The 20,463-nt window shown below is 42.6% G+C and overlaps 1 protein-coding gene across 1 annotated transcript in view; it reads left to right on the forward strand.

The window, feature by feature from the left end:
- gopc (golgi-associated PDZ and coiled-coil motif containing) overlaps window positions 1-18,240 on the forward strand; it is a 28,877-nt gene extending 10,637 nt beyond the window's left edge. The window contains 8 exon segments of the mRNA XM_034699333.1: window positions 3,794-3,817; window positions 7,052-7,227; window positions 10,814-10,979; window positions 11,067-11,162; window positions 12,827-12,907; window positions 12,909-12,992; window positions 13,202-13,367; window positions 14,974-18,240. Coding sequence (XP_034555224.1) covers window positions 3,794-3,817; window positions 7,052-7,227; window positions 10,814-10,979; window positions 11,067-11,162; window positions 12,827-12,907; window positions 12,909-12,992; window positions 13,202-13,367; window positions 14,974-15,095 — 915 coding nt within the window. The 3' untranslated portion in view covers window positions 15,096-18,240.
- The last annotated feature ends 2,223 nt before the right edge of the window (window positions 18,241-20,463 follow it).

Raw genomic sequence — 20,463 nt, forward strand, 5'->3', positions numbered from 1 at the left:
AATCAGGAACAAGTTAGGAATCACCTGACTCACTCTGCACACGCTCAAAGTTATAGACTGAAATGTCAAAAATGTTACAACTGTCCCCAGTCTTCCCTACCATTGCACTTATGTCTCTGACTGTGTGTATTAACCTCACTAAAATCAAGGATCTCATTGAACATATCAGACAAAGAGGATGCATGCCCCTCATCTGGTTCAGAGAGTCCTTTTTTCTGCCCTCTGTTCTCCTTCTCCTGTGCGCTTCTCCGTCTCCAAGCGAATTCTCTGCATCCATCGCGGCCTGGATCACTTCTCCTGCGCGCTGCTTTATTCACACATCCAAGTAATGATCTTTATAACACGGATCAAGTACAGTCACGATGAAGTGCAGAGGATCTGAATAGATCTCAGTGAAACTAGGGATGGGTACAATTACTCGAGTACTCGCAGTTGACCCCATTATTCGAATAGCATTTTGTTACTCGCGCACCTGGCAACATAACTTGAACACATTTGTGACAATGTGCTTTTTGTTTTCACCTAACTGAATATACTAGGTAGGAAAATGATTAACGGGATATAAACGTTTGACTTCTCCGGCCTCGGCTTCAGCTTTAGAACACACCGAGTCAGATTTCAGCAAAAACAACTGTTTTACGGCAGCTACGGCAACTCTCTAGGGACACGCTATTCAACCGAAAGCAAAAGCACAACAAACACAGAACCGTCTGCGACACCTGAGACATGTCAATTATAAAAATGAATGTCTGGAAGTACTTCGAAAAAAACGATGAAGTTAATGTGCAGTGTAAGATATGTGGCGTTAAACTTACATACCATAGAAACGCTAGTTTGATGATTAACCACATACGCTGAAATCACAAGGAGAAAACAGTGGAGACAGATAACAGGCAGTCTCACACCACGTCTTTTGCTCGCCCTGTTAGCACACGTCGTTGTGATGAAACCAGAGCAGAGAAGATTAGCCTGATGATAACCAAAATGGTAACTGGAGATATGCTCCCATTTAAGTTTTGTGGAAGGAGAAGGCTTCAAAGAGCTGATCACGTTAGTCGAGCCGGAGTACAAGCTACCATCACAGAGAACAACAACTACGAGAGTGGAAGAGATGTCTGAAGAAAAGACAGCAGAACTTACTACAACTCTGGTCTGGTAGGTCCGTGTCCCACGGACTTTTATTTATTTATTTTTGTTTATGGTTAAAAAAATAATAATTGCGAGTACTGGAGTAATAGTTCATTAGGAAATTCGAGTAATCGAGTACAAGGATTACTGTAAATTCCCATCCCTAAGTGGAACGTGTGCTGGCAGGCTCTAAGAGTGAACTTTTCATTGTTTTCACTCCGTGGTCCGTCTCAACCTCTTTGCTTAGAAGACGCTTTAGTGCTGCAGTTAAAGGAAGAACGGATGCAGACATACAGACAACATTCTGTTTCGGCCGGTGATAAAAGTATTTCGGCCGAAAACCAAAAATGCACTTTTTGGCCATTTTCGGTGGCCGAATTTTCGGTGCATCCCTAGTCTAGAGGAAAGGTTTTAAAGTGAGGGACTGAAGACTGAAGACAGTTTTACAGTTTACCACCATGCTCCTGTTGTAGTCTGAGTAGGCGGTCCTTTTCTCTGAGGGCAAGGAAGGAGGGATTCTACTGCAGCCTGTTGCACCAGCTCTGCGTAAGTTGGGTCCTAAGTAAAGGGTGTAAAGTCATCAGTTAACCAGACGTTGAAACTAGTTAGTTTGTAACTTAAGTTGTGTCGTTGTTTGGTTTCACCACGGAGACGTAAGGTTCATCTTAAAGGTGACATATCATGCAAAATGGACTTTTTAATGGTTCTCTACCTGAAATATGTGTCCCTGGCATGTCTACAAAAGAATCCATTCTGCCCCTGTTCTGATTTCTCCACCTTTCTGTAAATGTGTGTGAAACGAGCCGTTTCAGACTTCCGTGTTTTTGTTACGTAACAACAATATCCGGTCTGTCACGGAGTCAGAGCTCGGAGCTTGTTCAGCCCATAGACTGTATAAAATAATACTGAATCCCCCCTCCATTTTTCATTACCTGCACACGTGTGCTAACAAGGAGCTTAGGAGGGAGGCATGCTAGTTGTAGGCTGTCTTAATAAACACAAAGGTCGGTTTTACTCCCCACGTCTGCAGATTTGAAGATCTAGTGGATGATTTGTATTTGTCATGGATAAGTGCTAGCGCTAATTAACAGAGCCACATAGCTACATGTTCATAGCTGTAGCTGTAGCTGTGTACCAAGACACACGTCGACATACTGATAAATAAAACAACAAGAAACACAGAATCTGTGACCAATCCTTCAGAAAGGTCCTGCTGCCTTTCTGGCAGAGGTCGGTTTTACTCCCCACGTCTGCAGATTTGAAGATATAGTGGATGATTTTTATTTATCATGGATAAGTGCTAGCGCTAGTTAGCATAGCCACATAGCTACATGTTCGTAGCTGTGTACCAAGACACACGTCGACATACTGATAAATAAAACAACAAGAAACACTAAATCTGTGACCAATCCTTCAGAAAGGTCCTGCTACAGGCGCCTCTCCATCAGGATCAGATTCTGGATCAGATTCAGAGGGTTGAAGTAACGTGATCTCTGAGCAGCCGTGTATATTCAGCCAACATGTTAACATTAGATCAACGTGCTAGACAGCCGAGGCACATCCACTTCCTGAGGGGGCGTGGTCAGAGAGAAAACAGAGTGTTCTGAGGAGGACTGAAGAAGAGGGTTTTTCAGGCATGCCAAAATCTGATTTCAAAGTGTTTTTTTGAGCATAAACTTTAAAGACATGTTTTGGGGACCTCTTAGACCAATATATATTGATGAAAAAAGCGTGATATGTCACCTTTAAGTAGTAGACTGTAACGTCCAAACTAATCAAACAAGCTAACCGCTAATCTTAACTCCTTAATCAACAAACAGCAACTTAACGGTTATTATCTCCACTTGTGGAAAACGACAGTGTGGGTTATGATCAGAGTCATTCCACTGACTCAGAGCGAGGAGTTAAATTTAAGTTGTAATTTATGCTAACGTTGGAACTATCTCAGTTGGTGCAACGCCCAGAGCAATAATAGAGTGTAAGTACATTTAAGCTAGGCTATGTTTGAGCAAAGTTTGTTCACCCGTCACTTCCTGGTTGCTGTGTTGCGTACGTAGCTCTCAGAGGAGAACGTTAGAACGTGAGGGGGCTCGCTCCTCAGCAGCTTAGCTTTTTAAAACGACCTTATGATGTATAACCGACTTATTGTCAACCGTTAAAACGTCTGCAACTGATTTAATGATCAGTTTCTGTGGAGCAGTCGTTTGGCCTAGGTATAAGTAAATCTAATTTCCAACATATAACGTCTTTTCTTTATTCTGACTCCTTATTTCCTTAATGTCGTCTTGAAGTTTTTGCTGTTCCTCGAGGGAGCACACAGAGTTATTGATTCCTCTTTCCTTTCATTATTCAATTCATTTCCAGATTCATATTTTCACACCACTTCTTTGTCCTCCTGTTTCCTCACAAGTTAAAATGCACATGAAGCAGTAGCGTGTGTCAGTGATGGACAGGATGTACGCTGCTGCTTCACTTTGACCTCCTGCTCTCTGATTGGTTCCCTGCCTCCAGCGGCTCTTTTTTTCTTCCCGCCCTGACGATGATGTCGCTCTTCATCGTTCCTGCTGAGTTTATTCTGCTCACTAACTCTGCTGCCTCCTAAAAAATGATCCTCTTTCTAATCTGTGACTTCTTTCTGCTCTTCCTCTTCTCCTCTCCCTCTAAGCCTGCACCAACAATGGATCACATGGTAAGTGTGAGTGTGTGTGTAAGTGTGTGTAAGTGTGTGTAAGTGTGTATGAGTGTGTGTGTGTGTGTGTGTGTGTATTCAGGGGGTTTCACCTAACGCAACTAGTGCACTAACAGGCATCTGTAGAGAGGACTCTTTTACTTCTTAAGCCTGATTTATACTTCTGCGTCGAATCAACGGCGTAGCCACTGCCAGAGGTTCGCGTAGCTCCCGTACCTACACAGAGGCCTACGCACGTAGCTGATGCGCACCTCTAACTACATGTAGAATCGACGCAAACTACAAGCCCTCTGATTGGTCCTTTTGGAGGCTTTTATTTCCTGCATTTACAGCACTTCCTGGATCCCCGCTCATCGGCCGTGTATTTCATCTCCTCCTCTCTATTCTTCATGTAATCATGTCTGTATGATAAACAGCAACATGTATCAGCTGTAGATTAACATAACACGCTCTGAAACTCTGTGGAAAAGTAAACAGAGATCGTAGCAGGACCGGAAGGAGGAGACCGGCTATCAGAGAGACCACACTGCCCTCAAGCGTTTCGGAGGAGAATTGCTGCGTGACACGGACACATCGACGCACAAGTATGTGGGGCTCATGTCCCGTGTCAGCCCCTGCTGCGTAGGGGAGATGCAGAAGTATAAATCAGCCTTTACTAACACCAGTGTATACTTAAAGTGTGTACTTTCATTTATTTTGGTGACCCTGAAAGCACAAACATTTAATTTAGACAGTCCGTTAAAGGGACACACACCTTCTGAAGATTTTCATGGCTGCAAGTAAAAAATATAAATCTACCAAAAAGCTGACTTCAGAGGAACACCTTATGAACATCATCAACCCTTCATTGATGTTGCAACTGAATTGACAACCCAGACATAAGTACAATCAAGAAAAAAGTTCCAATTAGTAAAATAAAATAAGCAAAAATAAAAATAGATAAATAAAGATAGAATACAATTTAGATACATACAAATGTTACAAATTGATTAAACCAAAGTAATTAAAGGCAGTATTAAAAATGATTCAGTAGTGACAAGTTGACATGGTGTGATTATGGTTTGTAATGGCAGATTAAGCAATATAATAAATAAATGTGGGTATTTAATGACTGCAAGTTGCAGTAAACAATAATAATGTAATATAACATAGTATAATATAACAATAATAATTATATAATATAATGTAATATGCATTATAATGTCATCAGCAGTCAGAGAGACAGTATGAGATGAGATGATGGAGTGTGACAGACAATGCAGGGATTGTTTGGATCTGTTCATGGATCATCTGTTTTCATTGAGGATTTTTACCCCCGGTGTGGAGTAGTGACAAAGACATAACCGGGGGACGTCTGTTTTATATTTGATGTTTCCTGTTGTTGCTGTCATCACCGTAAAAATCTAGAGCTTGATTTAATCCAGTTTGGTGAAACATCAGACACCTTCAGTGAGTTTTGATAAACTCATAGTCATCAAAGATGCAGATGCATTTCAGAGTGCCGTGAACTGACTGACTGTCTAGTGTGCCTGTCACTGCAGGTACATTCAAGGACCGTCGTAAATGTGCAATACAGCCCTTTCATGGCATTTTTGTGAATCAAGAAAATCAAAATACAGTCCCACTGACAGGCTGAATTATTTAACTTAAGATATTACACAAGCAAAAGTGTTAAAGGAGTGAAATGTTGACGATTTTAAAACTTGGTACAACCCTGATACCGATATCTGATCCACTACATGAATTATTTAAAGAGTGAAGATGTTTCGGCAAAAATCAAAGACTAAAATGTTTTGAGTTTTCGTCGACTAAAACTAGACTAAAACTATAAAGGGCTGAAAAGACTAAAATGTGACTGTAACTAACAGGTATTTTCATCTAAAGACTAAGACTCAATCTAAAAATAGCAGCCAAAATCTAACACTGCTTCTGACTCTGACTCTGACAGCTCAAACATTTCAATCTGCATTATTAATGTCACATGTGCAGTTGTTGTGGGCAAGCCTGTTGATCAATAATGTGAAAGCCGAGGCACTGTAGGCTCAGAGATATCTCTTAATGGTCTCTGAAGAGGCATTATGAAGCCTGTAGTTTTCAAAATACACTCAGAATATTATTATTAATGACTGAAATTCATAATGTTCTCTATTATTGATCCTGGCCAATGATGAGCTGCATGTTAGAGGTGTTTTACAGCCATGACATCATGATTGGTGTCCTGTGAGACCGATCGTAGTGTTTCTATAATCTCAAGAGCTCTCTGTAAAGTCCTGTAAAGAGAGCTCTCTAAGTCCAGGGTATGGATGAGTGAATGAGTGTCTGATCTCAGACACAGTATTAGTCTAAAGAGTGAAATGAGCTTTATTTATCTTGTAAATTAACTTGTTTTTGAATGTTTATTGTACTCAGATATTTGCGAATGAGACGCTTTACTTTTGGAGAATCACTCGCTTCCAGAGATCCCTTTTTTTTTCAGACCGCTCCAATTTTTTAATTTTTTAATTTATCCAGTTTGTGCTGCAGCAGTTAGATATTTTCTTTAGAGGCTTATTAAACCAAAGTGGAGGTCAAACAGGTAGTCTGACAGGAAGCATGGCAATAAATATTTGCATGTATTTGAATTATCTCTACTTTGACCCATGTTCCATCTGCTAACATGAGGGAGGCGGGCTTTATGACCTGTACTGCAATCAGCCACTAGAGGGAGCTCTAAACGCTTTGTTTTCACAGTCTGTGAACACTTGTACTTCCCAATTTGAAAAGCATCCAGTGAATGAAACTTAATATTTCCTCTGGTGAGATAAACTATTTAGGGAATCACCTTGGTCTCACCCAGTGTCAGTGTCCGCATGTTGGTTAAATGCATGTCATTGATCAGTGCATGAGCATGTAGTCGTATAATCATATGATATATGTATCTGTCACCACCTAACCCCTCTCTCTATATGTTTATATTGTCTGAACCTGTAGCAGGATACTAAGTGTTTAAGAAACAGAGGATAATGGCACAGAAAGGGTTTAAGTAGACCTGGAAATTTTTCGTGAAGTGCATGAGTTACTCTGTTTATTGAAGCATTCGATTATCAGCTTAATAAAATGCTGCAGGAAAGAGAAACCAAGAAGAAAACATCACTCAGGTTTGAAATCAGAGAGAAGAATCTTTAGTCAAACGGATGTTCGTGATGGAGGCGTCCTCTCGTTTTGTCGTGTTCACACGTCTCGTGTTTGTTCCAGGAACAGGAGCTGGAGGCCGGCAAGAAGAAGAAGTTAGCCGAGGCACGTCTGGAGGCTGAAGTGAGACTGTACAGGAAAGAGAACGAGGCCCTCCGCAGGCACATGGCGGTACTGCAGGCTGAGGTGTATGGAGCCAGACTGGCTGCCAAATACCTGGACAAGGAGCTGGCTGGCAGGTGAGGAGGCCGAGCTCACACCACACAGCAAGAGAACCTCCTGTTCTTGAAGGGTTTGTTGGACTGAACACACCCAGTTCACACAAACTCTTCATGCTCAGGTAGGCTGATCCCAAAGACGCAGACTGTTGTCAGGTTTTTGAAGTGTCTTGGATGAGACAAGGCCACGCCCCCTGGTGGGCCATAAAGAGACTGCACACACACATTTTATTTTTTACAGTGAGTGATAAACATTTACATTTTTGTTTTACAATTTAATATTTGCGTTATGGATAGAGTGATCCTGATTTTTAAGTTCTGATACCGGTACTGATGCATACATGGGCTTTAGTGCTGATCGATGTTGATTCAGTCTGATCCAGTACCCGCGTAGCCTAGTTTGAAGGTAATTTCTCATTTAGGATGAAGTTTACACTCTACTAACCTTTCGGTCGTTGCACCAGCTGAAATATTTCCATTGTCAGCCTAAGTTACATCTTAATTCTTACACTTAACTCCTAGTAGGTGTAAAGTCCTCCGTAGTAGTGATGGGAATACCGGCTCTGTTTAGAGAGCCGGTTCTTTTGGCTCGGCTCACTACAGAGAGCCGGCTCTTTCGGCTCCCAAGTGGCTCCTCAGATTTTTTCTTGTTTGAATGACTGTATTACCTAAAACAATGTAAAATTATATGTAAAATGAATTACTAATATAAAAAACATACATTATATCAAATGTGTATAATTTAAAAGGCTTTATTTATATTCTCAACACGGAGCAGAGTGTTACAGAAATTAAATTATAAAGTACAAAAACAAGACTCATCACAATTAGACAAAAAGATCCAATCTCTGATTGTATGTTTATTATTTATAAACTTTTAACCACCTTCATTAACAGCAGGTTTCCTTCACTGTCTTTATTCTTCACTTATTGCACTGATGGAGAAACAGTTCTAATGTCCATGACCTGGATGACTGAGAACCTTCACAGACACTTCTAATGTGCCTTTGCAGGTTTTTTGTGGAGCCTGATTGATGACACTTTCACTTTACACAGTCTACACTTAAACAGTCTATGCCTTTTAAATGTGTCTAAAGTTTTCTGTGTTTTCTGCAGTCACTCGTTTTCTCACCTTTCCAGTGCGTTCTCTGTTGCACATGTTCTCCCTCTCGTCTCCCTCCTGTTGGTGTGCTCACTGTGCTGTGTGTGTCTCTGACCCCTCCCCTCCCCGTTCTGCTCAGTGTAGACACGTAATTGATCAAGACGCCACCATTTCTTGACCAATCAAGTGAGGCTTTAACAGAAAAAGACTTGAAAAAAAAACAATAACTCCCGTCGTTCACTTCAAAGAGCCGGCTCTTAGAGCCGGATCGTTCGCGACTGACACATCACTACTCCGTAGAGTACAGGTTGCCATGGTGCGTTGTTTTGAAAGGTGGGATGATCTGGAAGATGAGGAGATACAGAGGGTTCTCCCAGCTAGATTACATCGGCAACGTGTTATCCGCAATAGATTACATCCTTTGGAAAAAATATGTATGTAGAGTATTAACATATGTTGTAGTTGATAATTTCACCACTCGATGTCAGTGTTATTATAGACACTGTAGATAAAGGCTTTAGGCTGTAGTTATCACCTTATTATGACACTTTATCAAGATTGACATACCTTTTATTGTTGTTCTGCGACTGTAGCAGCACATGGCTGAAGTTTGTTTCAGCTGTTGGTCAGTTCAGAGACGATCAGGCACGAAAGATAACAACGTAATAACTTCTGCATGTGCAAACGTCATATCTGTGACATACAGTGGTTAGTTTGGACGTTACGGTCTACTAGTTAAGATGAACCTTACATCTCTGTGATGAAACCAATCACCGACACAAGTTAAGTTACAAATCAGTCTTAATTTCATTGAAGATATTATGAGGAGGGGTGCTGGTGGCCTAGCGGTCTAAGCGCCCCACATACAGAGGCTACAGTCCTCGGCGCAGGGGTTGCCGGTTCGATCCCTGGCCGGTCAACCATCTCCTGCATGTCTTCCCCCGCTCTCTACTCCCCACATTTCCTGTCTCTCTTCAGCTGTCCTATCAAATAAAAGGCAAAAAGGCCAAAAATATAACTTTAAAAAAAAAAAAGGAAAGATATTATGATGATAAATGTTCGTCAACGACACATTTTTTCATGGCGAAACGAGACTTCCTGTGACAGGCTCAGTTATTATTTCAGGTCAGTGTTAGCTTGGTCTCTACCTGCAGCAGGTGTGCTTTATGAACCAGCTCTCCTCACCTCCATGCATCTGTCTACTCTTCATTGATGATTTTTACCCCCGGTGTGTGTTAGTGACAAAGACACGACCGGGGGACGTCTGTTTAATATCGACGTTTGACGTTTTTGGCGCTATTACTATGAAAAGCTCTGCATCAGACACATTTAGTAAGTTTGGATCAGCTCCTTGTCATCAAAGATGCAGATGCATTTCAGAGTGCCGTGAACCGACTGTGTGTCCAGTGCGCTTGTCGCTGCAGCAACATTCAAGGAGAAGAAGTCACCTTATTTACCTTCTCTGTCTAACGGTGGCTGGGAAGAGCAGTGCAAATTTACAAAGGATGAAACACTTTTACAAAGTTGGAGACACATTTAAGTTTCAAACATTTTTACATTTTATAAAACAAAATGACATTAAAACACTTTAACCAAGAACAAAACAAACTTACTTTTAAGAAAACATTTTTACAAAATCAGAAACTCTTTTAAAGAGATGGAACATTTTTAACAGAAACAAAACAACAAACGACAGATTCTGACGGAAAGTTTTGGTAGAGAGAAACGGACTGCTGTCAAGCCAGCCTTCACATCATTCTGCAGTGCACATGTAGAACAGGCATTACAGTAACGTAACCACAGTCATTTCATCTCACTCGATCACTTCCTGATCACTTCCTGTATTTGGTACGTTCCTTTTCAATCAGAATCTGTTGTTTGTAATTTTGGTTCAGGACTTCAGGATGTTCAGTCTCTTTAAAAATGTATCTGATTTTGTAAATTTGCTTTGGCCTTGATAAAAGTCTTTGGTAATGTAATTTTGTAATTTGTCTCCAACTTTGTAAAGGTGTTTCATCCTTTGTAAATTTGCACTGCACTTCCCAGCCACTGTGCTATCTACTCTGACACAGATTTTTTGTTTCATCATAAAAGTTCATTTTATGTAATCTCAGTCCGGTTTCTATTCTTCTTGAAGTATCAGCGATACAACCAATGTTTCTCCTCTCTTTATCTTTTTCAAAGTAGGAAAAAAACTCATAAAAACTCAAAGTTTATGTCACAGTTTGACAACCTCAAAGTTTAAGTGTGCCACTCTGCCCCCTGGAGGAGTATCCATGCATAGCATGTATCTAGTTGTATCAGAAAAAAGTCATGAAACAGGATCTAGAGGTCTCAAAAGCTTGTACATGAAATATGAGTCATTTCAAGTTTGGAATAATAATCTCCAAATCAACAAACATGAGTTTAATGTTTACTTGTAGCACTCAGATTAATCACGGGTAAGACCAAGGCGGACTACCTGTCACCTGCTCTGACAGCAGATTGTTTGGGTGTGTGTTTCAGGGTGCAGCAGATCCAGCTGCTGGGTCGGGACATGAAGGGACCAGCTCACGACAAACTGTGGAACCAGCTGGAGGCTGAGATCCACCTGCACCGCCACAAGACCGTCATCAGGGCGTGTCGAGGACGCAATGACCCAAAGAAACCCCTGCCCTCCCCTGTGGGACACGTGAGTGTTGGACGACACAGCTGGTCAAAGCGTTAAGTCCTTGTATTTCTGCTGAGTTTGTTGAGACGTGTTTAAACGTCTCCACAGGATCCAGACATGCTGAAGAAGACGCAGGGAGTTGGACCCATCAGGAAGGTGGCGCTGGTCAAAGAGGACCATGAGGGGCTGGGGATCTCCATCACAGTAAGAGCTCACTGTGCCTCTCTTTTCTTAAAGCCTCTGGTAACCCAAATCAAAACAAACCTTTTAACTATGATATTCATAGTCACATGTACATACTGTTATATATATTTAAATATTAGATCTGAACTCTAATCCATTTTTTAAGCATATTCAGTTTTTGATAACGTTCTTACGCTAGGTTAAAGTGGGCGGGGCTAACTGATATTTATGATGACATAAATATCTAATCAATCATAAATGAATCACTGAGTCACGTGCACACATCCGAACTCCTCTGTGTGTCGCTTTGGCCTACTGTTAGCTTGTTTTCTAATCCCGTACTGCCTGTAATCTGTCTGTGTAGCTATCTCTCTGATCTTTCATGAGATAAGAGATTCCTTTACTCGTCCCACAACGGGGAAATGCAAGAAACTGCACCGCTGTGCTCGTGTGTCCCTGTCTGCACATCCACCGCTGAAGGTGACAGCTTGTTGTCATTCTTCTATTTTCTACCTGCGGTGGATTTGAGGAAACTTTGGGACGCGGTTGAGTTGAGCCGAGTGGCTAAAGCAATCCCGCATATGTTCTGCTCATTTCCCCAGGACCGGTTCACTAACTATCCCCAGGTCCAGTTCACTAACTATCCCCAGGTCCGGTTCACTAACTATCCCCAGGTCCGCTTCACTAAGTATCCCCAGAACCGCTTCACTAAGTATCCCTAGGACCAGTTCACTAACTTTCCCCAGGACTGGTCCACTAACTTTCCCCAGGACCGGTTCACTAAAGTATCCCTAGGACCAGTTCACTAACTTTCCCCAGGACTGGTCCACTAACTTTCCCCAGGACCGGTTCACTAACAATTCCCAGGTCCAGTTCACTAACTTTCCCCAGGACTGGTCCACTAACTATCCCCAGGACCGGTTCACTAACAATCCCCAGGTCCAGTTCACTAACTTTCCCCAGGACCAGTTCACTAACTTTCCCCAAACAGCTCAGAGTTTAGACAAACAGCTCCGTCTGACACCCGGAGCCAAGCTCCTCTGCGTGCACATACTGTACTTCAGCCTCCTCTGCTCCTGATTCTGAGGTATTTTGTGACTCAGCACTCAGAGACCATTGTAAATGAATAATTTTCATACTCTGGAGTTTTGATGTCTTTAGATTCAGAGTCAGACCGCTCAAACATGCAGGCTGTGAACTCTCTCTTGACCTGTCAATCAAAGAGTTAGGCCACGCCCACACAGTCCTGAGAAATGCTCTGAACTGGAAAATAAGCTGTTTTTTAACAGTTTTTTCTCCGATTTTTGTTGATGCTTAAAGGCACATTACATTTTAATATTCTATATGAATTTTGAATATTCAAAGTCATGCTTACAGAGGCTTTAAAGCGGTCTTGAAAGCCTCTCTCAGATTCTCTGTAGATCTCAATAAAGCCGAACACATGTTTGGATGCATTTCAGCAGCAAGAAGTGAACTCCACCTCTACTCTATTTCAGGATTAATTCTTGAGTTTATACTCAGCTTGTTGTTTTGCTCCAAATATTAAAAAGATAAAAACATTTCGTCACAGCTTTAAGACAGACTGAAACATTTGCAGCGTGGTCCACGACGGATCAAAGGTCTGGTTTCTGTCACTGAAGGTCTCAGATTGTTTTTGGTCAACTGATTCTCGACTCTTCCACCAGGGGGGGAAAGAGCACGGAGTTCCCATCCTGATCTCAGAGATTCACCCCAGTCAGCCTGCAGACAGATGTGGCGGTCTGCACTGTGGGCGACGCCATCCTCGCCGTCAACAGCATCAACCTACGAGACGCCAAACACAAGGAGGCTGTGACCATCCTGTCCCAGCAGGTAACACCGGACAGAACGACAACATCAAACCTACACACACTGTTCCTCCTCTGTTCCTCCTCTGTGCTCACTGTGTCTCTGCATGCTTCTCTGTGTGTGTGTGTGTGTGTGTGTGTGTGTGTGTGTGTGTGTGTGTGTGTGTGTGTGTGTGTGTGTGTGTGTGTGTGTGTGTGTGTGTGTGTGTGTGTGTGTGTGTGTGTGTGTGTCAGCGGGGACAGATAGAATTCGAGGTGGTGTATGTGGCTCCAGAGGTGGACAGCGATGATGAGAACGTGGAGTATGAAGACGACAGTGGACATCACTACAGACTGTACCTGGATGAACTGGATGACAGCAGCACAGCGCCCCCCAGCAACAGCTCGGCGTCACTGCAGGGTGAGCTCACACAGTCCTCACTGAGTCCCTAGAGTGATCAGGGGTGATCCTCGAACACTTCCTATTGTGTTATTGATTAGGTGTTTTTTTCGACCAGAGGAACTACATGCGTTTCGACCGGTGGACCCAGGGTCTAAATTTAGTTCAGGGGTAGATCATCTCCCCCCTAAAAAGCCCCTGCTAGGGGGGTAGTACTTTTCAAAGGCCCCGGGACTTTCGGGTGGCAGGGCCTGCAATGCTGAACGTGTCTGATTGGTAGATTAACCTCAGTGTTTTTATTCCACCCGCCGTCCACAATAACATCACACACATCTGTGATTCACTTGATTTCTCTTTCTTTCATTAGTTTTTATTTGTTCTATCTTTTTTGTATGTGTGTGTACTTTTCAAAAGAAGAAGCTGTGATTCTCTTGATTTAGCAGCTTGTAACAGTAGTCTTCTCTCAGCCCACCGTGAATGTGTCTCTCCCGGTGTTCCGGTTTTAAAAGTGACCCTGTAAACTGGAGACCTTCAGCTGAACGTGTCAGTGTTTGTGGAGTTTACACATAGACTGTATAAAATATGGACGTAGTATCCGTGACGTCACCCATCTGTTCCTGAGAGCTGTTTTGAAGCAAATCGACGGCAGCAGCCATATTGGTAATGCGGAACTCAACTAGGCAGAGTGTGACGTAGTGTGAGCCTCTTAGCCAATGGCTGTGTGTTCCCGACCGGGAGTCACGTCAGTCATGTCCTTATTTGGGCAAAACTCGTAATCTTAATATCTTCTTAACCGTCACGTTAGAAAAAAATTCACCCCCCGTACAGTGTGTGCCATTAGAGAGATTAGCTTTGTAGGGCCAAGCCGGTTTTTGCACCAGGCTGTAAACATGTTTATTAATGCTGCAAAGATCATCTTTTTCCCATTCATGTCTATGTGGTTTCTGCAGCCAGCCTCAAGCGGATTTTCGATGTATTGCAGTTTATAACACTTCCGCATTGGCTTCATCGTTTGAGACCGGAGTTTGCCGCTTGAGTTTACACAGTTGTTGAAACACAGAGGGAGTTCCTGGGAATGCAAACTAGTTCAGTTTTTATTAAGATTTCAAAATATCCTCATCAGATATTTAATGATCGTCTAAAGACGTTTATGAGGGATGCATCCGGCTGAAAGTCGGCAGTTAACAGGGTCGCATTTTAAACCAAAACACCGGCCGATCTCTGCCACGGCTTTTTGAGTTCAAAAGGATTTTAAAGCCGTGTTGAAACGTCTTTGCTACTCGCGCTTATCTCCTCTCACGTGTTGATTCAGTGAATCCATCTGTGATGAAATATAGCACCATCTAAAACAGCACCAGCTGAGTCTCTTCATGCTAACAGGCTAACTGTTGTGTTACTCATTATGATACCTTCCTGTCCGTCTGCTTCTATGGTGTCATCTGTGATCAGTCGAAACGCAGACAACAATGGGGGTACAGGAACTTTTTAGTTCAGGGGAAAGAAGTTCTGGGGGCTAAAAGACCCCGGAACTCTTGGTCGAAATGCACCTATAGTATATTATCAGTGATACTATGTCTTGAGACTTGTACAGCCATGTTCTTGTATCTGACCGTGCGTCCTCTTGCAGCTCTGGAGAAAATGTCTCTGAGTAACGGAGCGGAGAACGGAGGAGCAGACACCGGGATCTCCAGTGAGACGCCTTCAGACGAAACTCCATCCAAGCCTCCAGAGAGCGACGGCTCGTCCTAAAGGCCCGGCCAGGTCGCTGCAGATTTCACAGGAGGATTGTGGGAAAATCCTAGTCAGAACTGAATCAACGGATGAAATGAGAAACAGAGGGATGAGGGAGAACGAACAGAAACGTCTGTTTTCTCTTGTCCCTCCCGGTGTTGTGGGAGTGGGAGGGGGTGGGGGTTAAGTCTGGGCTTGTGGCAATGATTCAGGTTTAACAGGTCAGGCTTTGAAAGAGATGTAAAATACGTAGAGGAGTCAGCGATGCCGAACAACGGGGGACTTTCTGGGGTCTTTTATTTCCATATTAATCCGCTGTTACAAATCAGCTGTTTGTCAGGAACACAGGGAGAGGGTCGCATAAATATCTTCAGGTGTCATTTTAAGATGTTTAGTTTTTCATCTGGCCAACAACACTACAACACTAATCACCCTAATCCATGAGAGCAAGAATATGTATTGATAGATCGACAGAAGAAAGTAAACCTACTCAAATCTCCTCCGACATGAATGAGCATCATACAAGTCAAAGTAAGGCCTTTAAAGCTCTTCACATTCAGTCCTTTGATACACCTCCTGTTTCCACCGAAGCACGTTTAAACCTTCGTTCTAAAAACAGAGAAACTTTTAAAGGTTTGAAGACGCGGGCTGGACTTTGGATCCAGCATTATGGATTAGACAGATACTGAACACTGGGAGCTAAAGATGCGTTCAGACCAAAATGTATGATGTATTTTATGCAGCGTGATGATATGTTGAGTCGACCCAAAGACACGCGTCAGGGCAGAGTCACAGAGTTGTCACGCGTTTAGAGCGTCAGAGAAAAACGAGCACTCTGTTTTTTTCCTGTTCTTTTTTCTTCACACCGTCTACAAATCTGCACCATAATGTAGTTATTCCAGCCTCCTGTCAACCTTTCATTGTGATTAAATCAAAGGAACATCTATTTATTTTGGGTTTATAGCTTGCAGTTCTGCAGAGTTCAGCTGACTTCAGAGCTGACCTGCCAGATACAGTGAAACTGAGACTCAGGCAAGACAGATGGACAGGCGTCCCACATCTGAGACAGAACTCTGGTAGTTGGTGTCCATCAGAGAAATGCTGGTGCTGATCCCAAGTCATCAAACTGGTGCACCCTAAAATCACTGGAAGCAGCCCGGGACGTGAACCCAGCTGTGTGAGCATGATGGAGGTTGGTTTTCAGATGTTTCTGGAAGGCTGGTTCTTAGCGGGTCGTGCTTTAAATATAAACCAGGTACAGATCTGACTCTTCCTCCAAACACGACTCTAAAAGGAGGCGTGATAGATCTTTGAAGATGAAATAGTTACTCATAGCTCTGAAGTGTTGGTTATTTCTGAAATCAAACATCAAATGCACAAACATTTGACCTCCAAAATTAAAACCATCTTAGTATTATTGATGTTTTTCTCTGATGAATCACTGATGTTAGTTTAAATATATAATATATAATGTTATCTAGCCTCCTCTTGTATCTAACTACAGATTGTACACACAATGTAGAATCTGTAACTAGGGGACTAGCTTCTGTTTGGTACAACTTGGATTTTAAATGAACTACAATCAGGCGTCAGCAGGATTTGGTGTCTGCTGGAAAAACAGTCCGTATGGAGAGCAGAAGCAGGCGGGACACATTTCACTGTAAGGACATCCGTGCTTCCATCAGCTGTAATCTGAGGACCATTTATTTATCTCCATGAACATGACTGAATGCCAGTGCAGCTGACGATCTATTCTAGATCTGATATCTACACTGAGACACAAATCTGCTGGATGCTGTGGCACAAAAGCCAACCTGCGTTAAGTTTTCACGACTTCAGGAATGCATCAGAAGTGGTTGGATCAGACCTCTATTCTACAAAAAGCGTTTTAAAAAGTCAGTTTGAGGACAGAGCGGATAAAACTTGACTTATTACCGTTAATAAATGTGCATCATGATGTTATTTCAGCAAACGTAAGACCCGAAACCAGAGAGAAGCATCTGATGATTTACAGTGAAACTGAGACTCACCAGGAACTGATGAATGAACGCTCCTGTGAGGGGTACCATGGACCAAGAAATGATGGTGTTCAGTTAGCGGACATATCTGAAGGAGAGAATTTCCCATCACTTTTGATCTGAACACACAGTTGCTTCTCAAGTTGCTGATTGGACCGTGAACGATGCAGCGATAACGGTCTCATCGTCAGGCCAAAGTTAAGGGTTCTGAGATTGAGTGTTTTACTAACAGCAACAGTAGCTGTTCAACTAAAATCTATCTACTACCAAAATCCCAAGTTTGATGTATATAGAGTCATAGATGACTTGCGATCTGTTGTCTAGAACACTCCGGACCCCTCCAGTGTCTTTAAACACAGTCTAATTATTTGAGGTATATTCAGGGAGTCAGTGTCAAGTCATAAATCTCTTTCGAAGCAGCTTTTAGCAAAACAATCACCCAGAAGAGAAAATACTGTAGAATCATCTCAGTCTGGAGGAGGAGGAGGAGGAGTGTTCCTGCAGATCACTTTAAAACCTTTAAAAAGCATGTTACAACTTCAACAACATGAAATCCTAGACAATGTAGTAATGTGTACCTGACCTTTGACCCCTGACCCTCTGTTGTACCTACTCCTGCCTCCCGTTGATCTTGCTCCTTCACGTACATATTCCTCAGTGTGTGTGATGCACAGGACAGCACAGTGACACCTGTATGAAATACTGTAAACAATCATTGTTGATGGCGGGGTCTTTCTTTGCCGTGTGTCACTGTGTTTGTGTGTTTTTTTTTAATGTGTGACATCCTGTTGTATCTTGTATTTAGTCAGGAGCTCCTCACAGTGAAATGCAGTAACAGATTTGCTCTGCTCTGATTGGACGGTTTGATCCTCTGGCAGATGAGAGGATACTTAGTTTATTGTGTGTATCAGCACTGCCTCTCGTCAGTGCACAAGCCCAAAGGAACTCAAGTTACTGAAACCTTTAGCGTCACATGACTCTGTGGCATCACAGCGTCACGTGACCACTTCTTCTTTGCTTTCTGTTGTTTTGTTTTCTCTGCACTCGGTGTCTCTACACAGATAATGTGCGTCAGGTTATGTATTCATGTAGAACATTTATTTAGCCTTTAAATAAAGTTTGGTTCCAGTTTGATTTATCCTTAATGTGTGTCGACGACTCTTTACTTTTGTTACTTCAGAGCCTCAGAGTTTAGTTTAAATATCAAAGTGTGGAGCTTACAGTCTGGACCCTGAGTGGTTGACTTAGCTCTTACCAAGATGCTAAAGAATGCTCCAAGACAGTCCAGCTGCAGACCTCCACTCTCAGCCGACTCTCTTGCAGGCTCCACTCTGAGTTCACCTCCACTGTCAGAAGGAAGTGACGTCCAAAAAACCAAGTATAAAATGCAAGTCATCAATAACACAACATAAATTGGTGGGCGCCTCCCTTTGATGTAATGATCTCGAGCGTTTTCATTTCCTCCAGTGAGACATGATTGTTTGATTTGCGCTCCAGTCCTATCACAACCTCTGTGTTTACATTCATTGTTGTTTGAACCGTAAACGGGGAGAGAGGTAGGATCAATTCAAGGTTTAAAGAGTCACTGCAATATGATTCACTTAATATTATAGGCAACACATGAAGGTAAAATATGTTCATTTAAGTCAGTTTCATGATAACTATTTTACAGTTATTTATAGTTTGTTGTAGTTTGTGTTATATGTGGACCCTCCTGTAGTGATCTCACTCCCGAACGCAGTATGGGTATTTAATACAAACACTTATTGATAATAAATAAATATATATATATATATATATATATATATATATATATATATATATTAAGACATGGAGACGAGACTTCCAGTAGCCATTGTCCTTTAGTGGTAATCATGACAACAAACAATCACGAACCTACATCTGGTTACAACAGACAAACACAATCGAGCACCGAGCGCTCGATCGAAATACATCACATAGTTATTTTATATATGATGGTGATTAAAGTGATTCCAACAGTCCAAAGCTAATTGTCTTATGCTACGATATCTTAACGTTAGGCAGGCATATTTGATCATGTGCAATTTGTGTTAATGTTTTATGCATTCTCTTATCATAAAAATAGTGCTGTACCATGTTTAAATGGGAATTACAAAAACAGGGGTTTCTGTGCGACGATAGAGGAGGAGGAGCTGGAGGAGGAGGAGCCTATCAGACGGCTGAGACCGTAAAGGAGGATTAGATTTACGCCACTTCCGTCCCACCATGGAGGGGAGCTTCCGCTTCACGTAGAAGCAGCCGTTAAGCCGACTGAGAGTGGAGGTCTGCAGCTGGACCCCTCTCAAATGTGAAAGGCCTGCCTCAGCTCACCTCTTTGCCTCTTGTTAGGTTGGCAGATAGGAAGTTGAGTCAGCATGTCCAATCTGGGGACCTCCAGCTAAGGGCTTGAAAACTCTGCTTCAGACACCAATGGGTGATGGCACTGAGACTATGTTAATATTTCAAACAGTCTGTGGTACAATCATTCAAATAATGCTAAGTGATATGAAAAGTTACCAAACAAGGGTCAACCTATGTTATATTTGGTTGATACATGAAACACCTTAAATATGTTCAGTCTAGACATGGTTTTACATGAGGAGCTGTTCTTGACCCTAAAGAGTTGGCTCATTTAACTGAGCTGAACCAAATGACTTGATCACAGAACAGAGCTGAACCTCCCATCCCTGTATAAGCTCTGCAGAGGAGTGTTAAGAAAATAAGCATTGCCAGCGCGACAAATGGCATCAGTTGACGAAGCCCTGAATGGGGACGAAAAGGATTTGGAATATGCTGCTAGACCTGACTGGGAACCAGTGAAGGCGGATGGGGCTGGTTATGATGAGGTGTTACCAGGGATCAAACTGGGTGCAAATCTTGGCAGCTGAGTGTATGTTCTTGTGCATGTCCAGGGCTTTGCTTGGTAGGCATTGCAATAATCCAGGCTAGAGATGAAAACAGGCTGTGGTGATACCCTTACTACATTTTTGTCCAGTCAACACAAAATTCCCAGTAATGGCCAAATTCCTCCAGATCTGGCTTGGCCTGGAGTCAACAGGTCAGGGGTTTTCAGAGGACCAGAAAGACAACATGGATGAGGAGAGGAGGAGGAGAATCCTTGATTGAGTGAAAACCTTGGTCACATGACTCCGGCTGTCCGGCAGTCCTGCTCCTTGCTGCGTTACAAAAAAGCAGCCGGTGGGTGTTGACAGACGAGAGAGCACGGAGCCGGATTGCAGCGGATCTGAGACGGACCGGACACGAATCTGGTGGAAGTCCCGTGTTAGTACCTGTGGTGGAATTCATCAATAAACTGGACACTGGACACAGAAGACTCAGGAGACTGA

Source organism: Notolabrus celidotus, chromosome 13, assembly GCF_009762535.1.
Source record: "Notolabrus celidotus isolate fNotCel1 chromosome 13, fNotCel1.pri, whole genome shotgun sequence".
Taxonomy (NCBI): domain Eukaryota; kingdom Metazoa; phylum Chordata; class Actinopteri; order Labriformes; family Labridae; genus Notolabrus; species Notolabrus celidotus.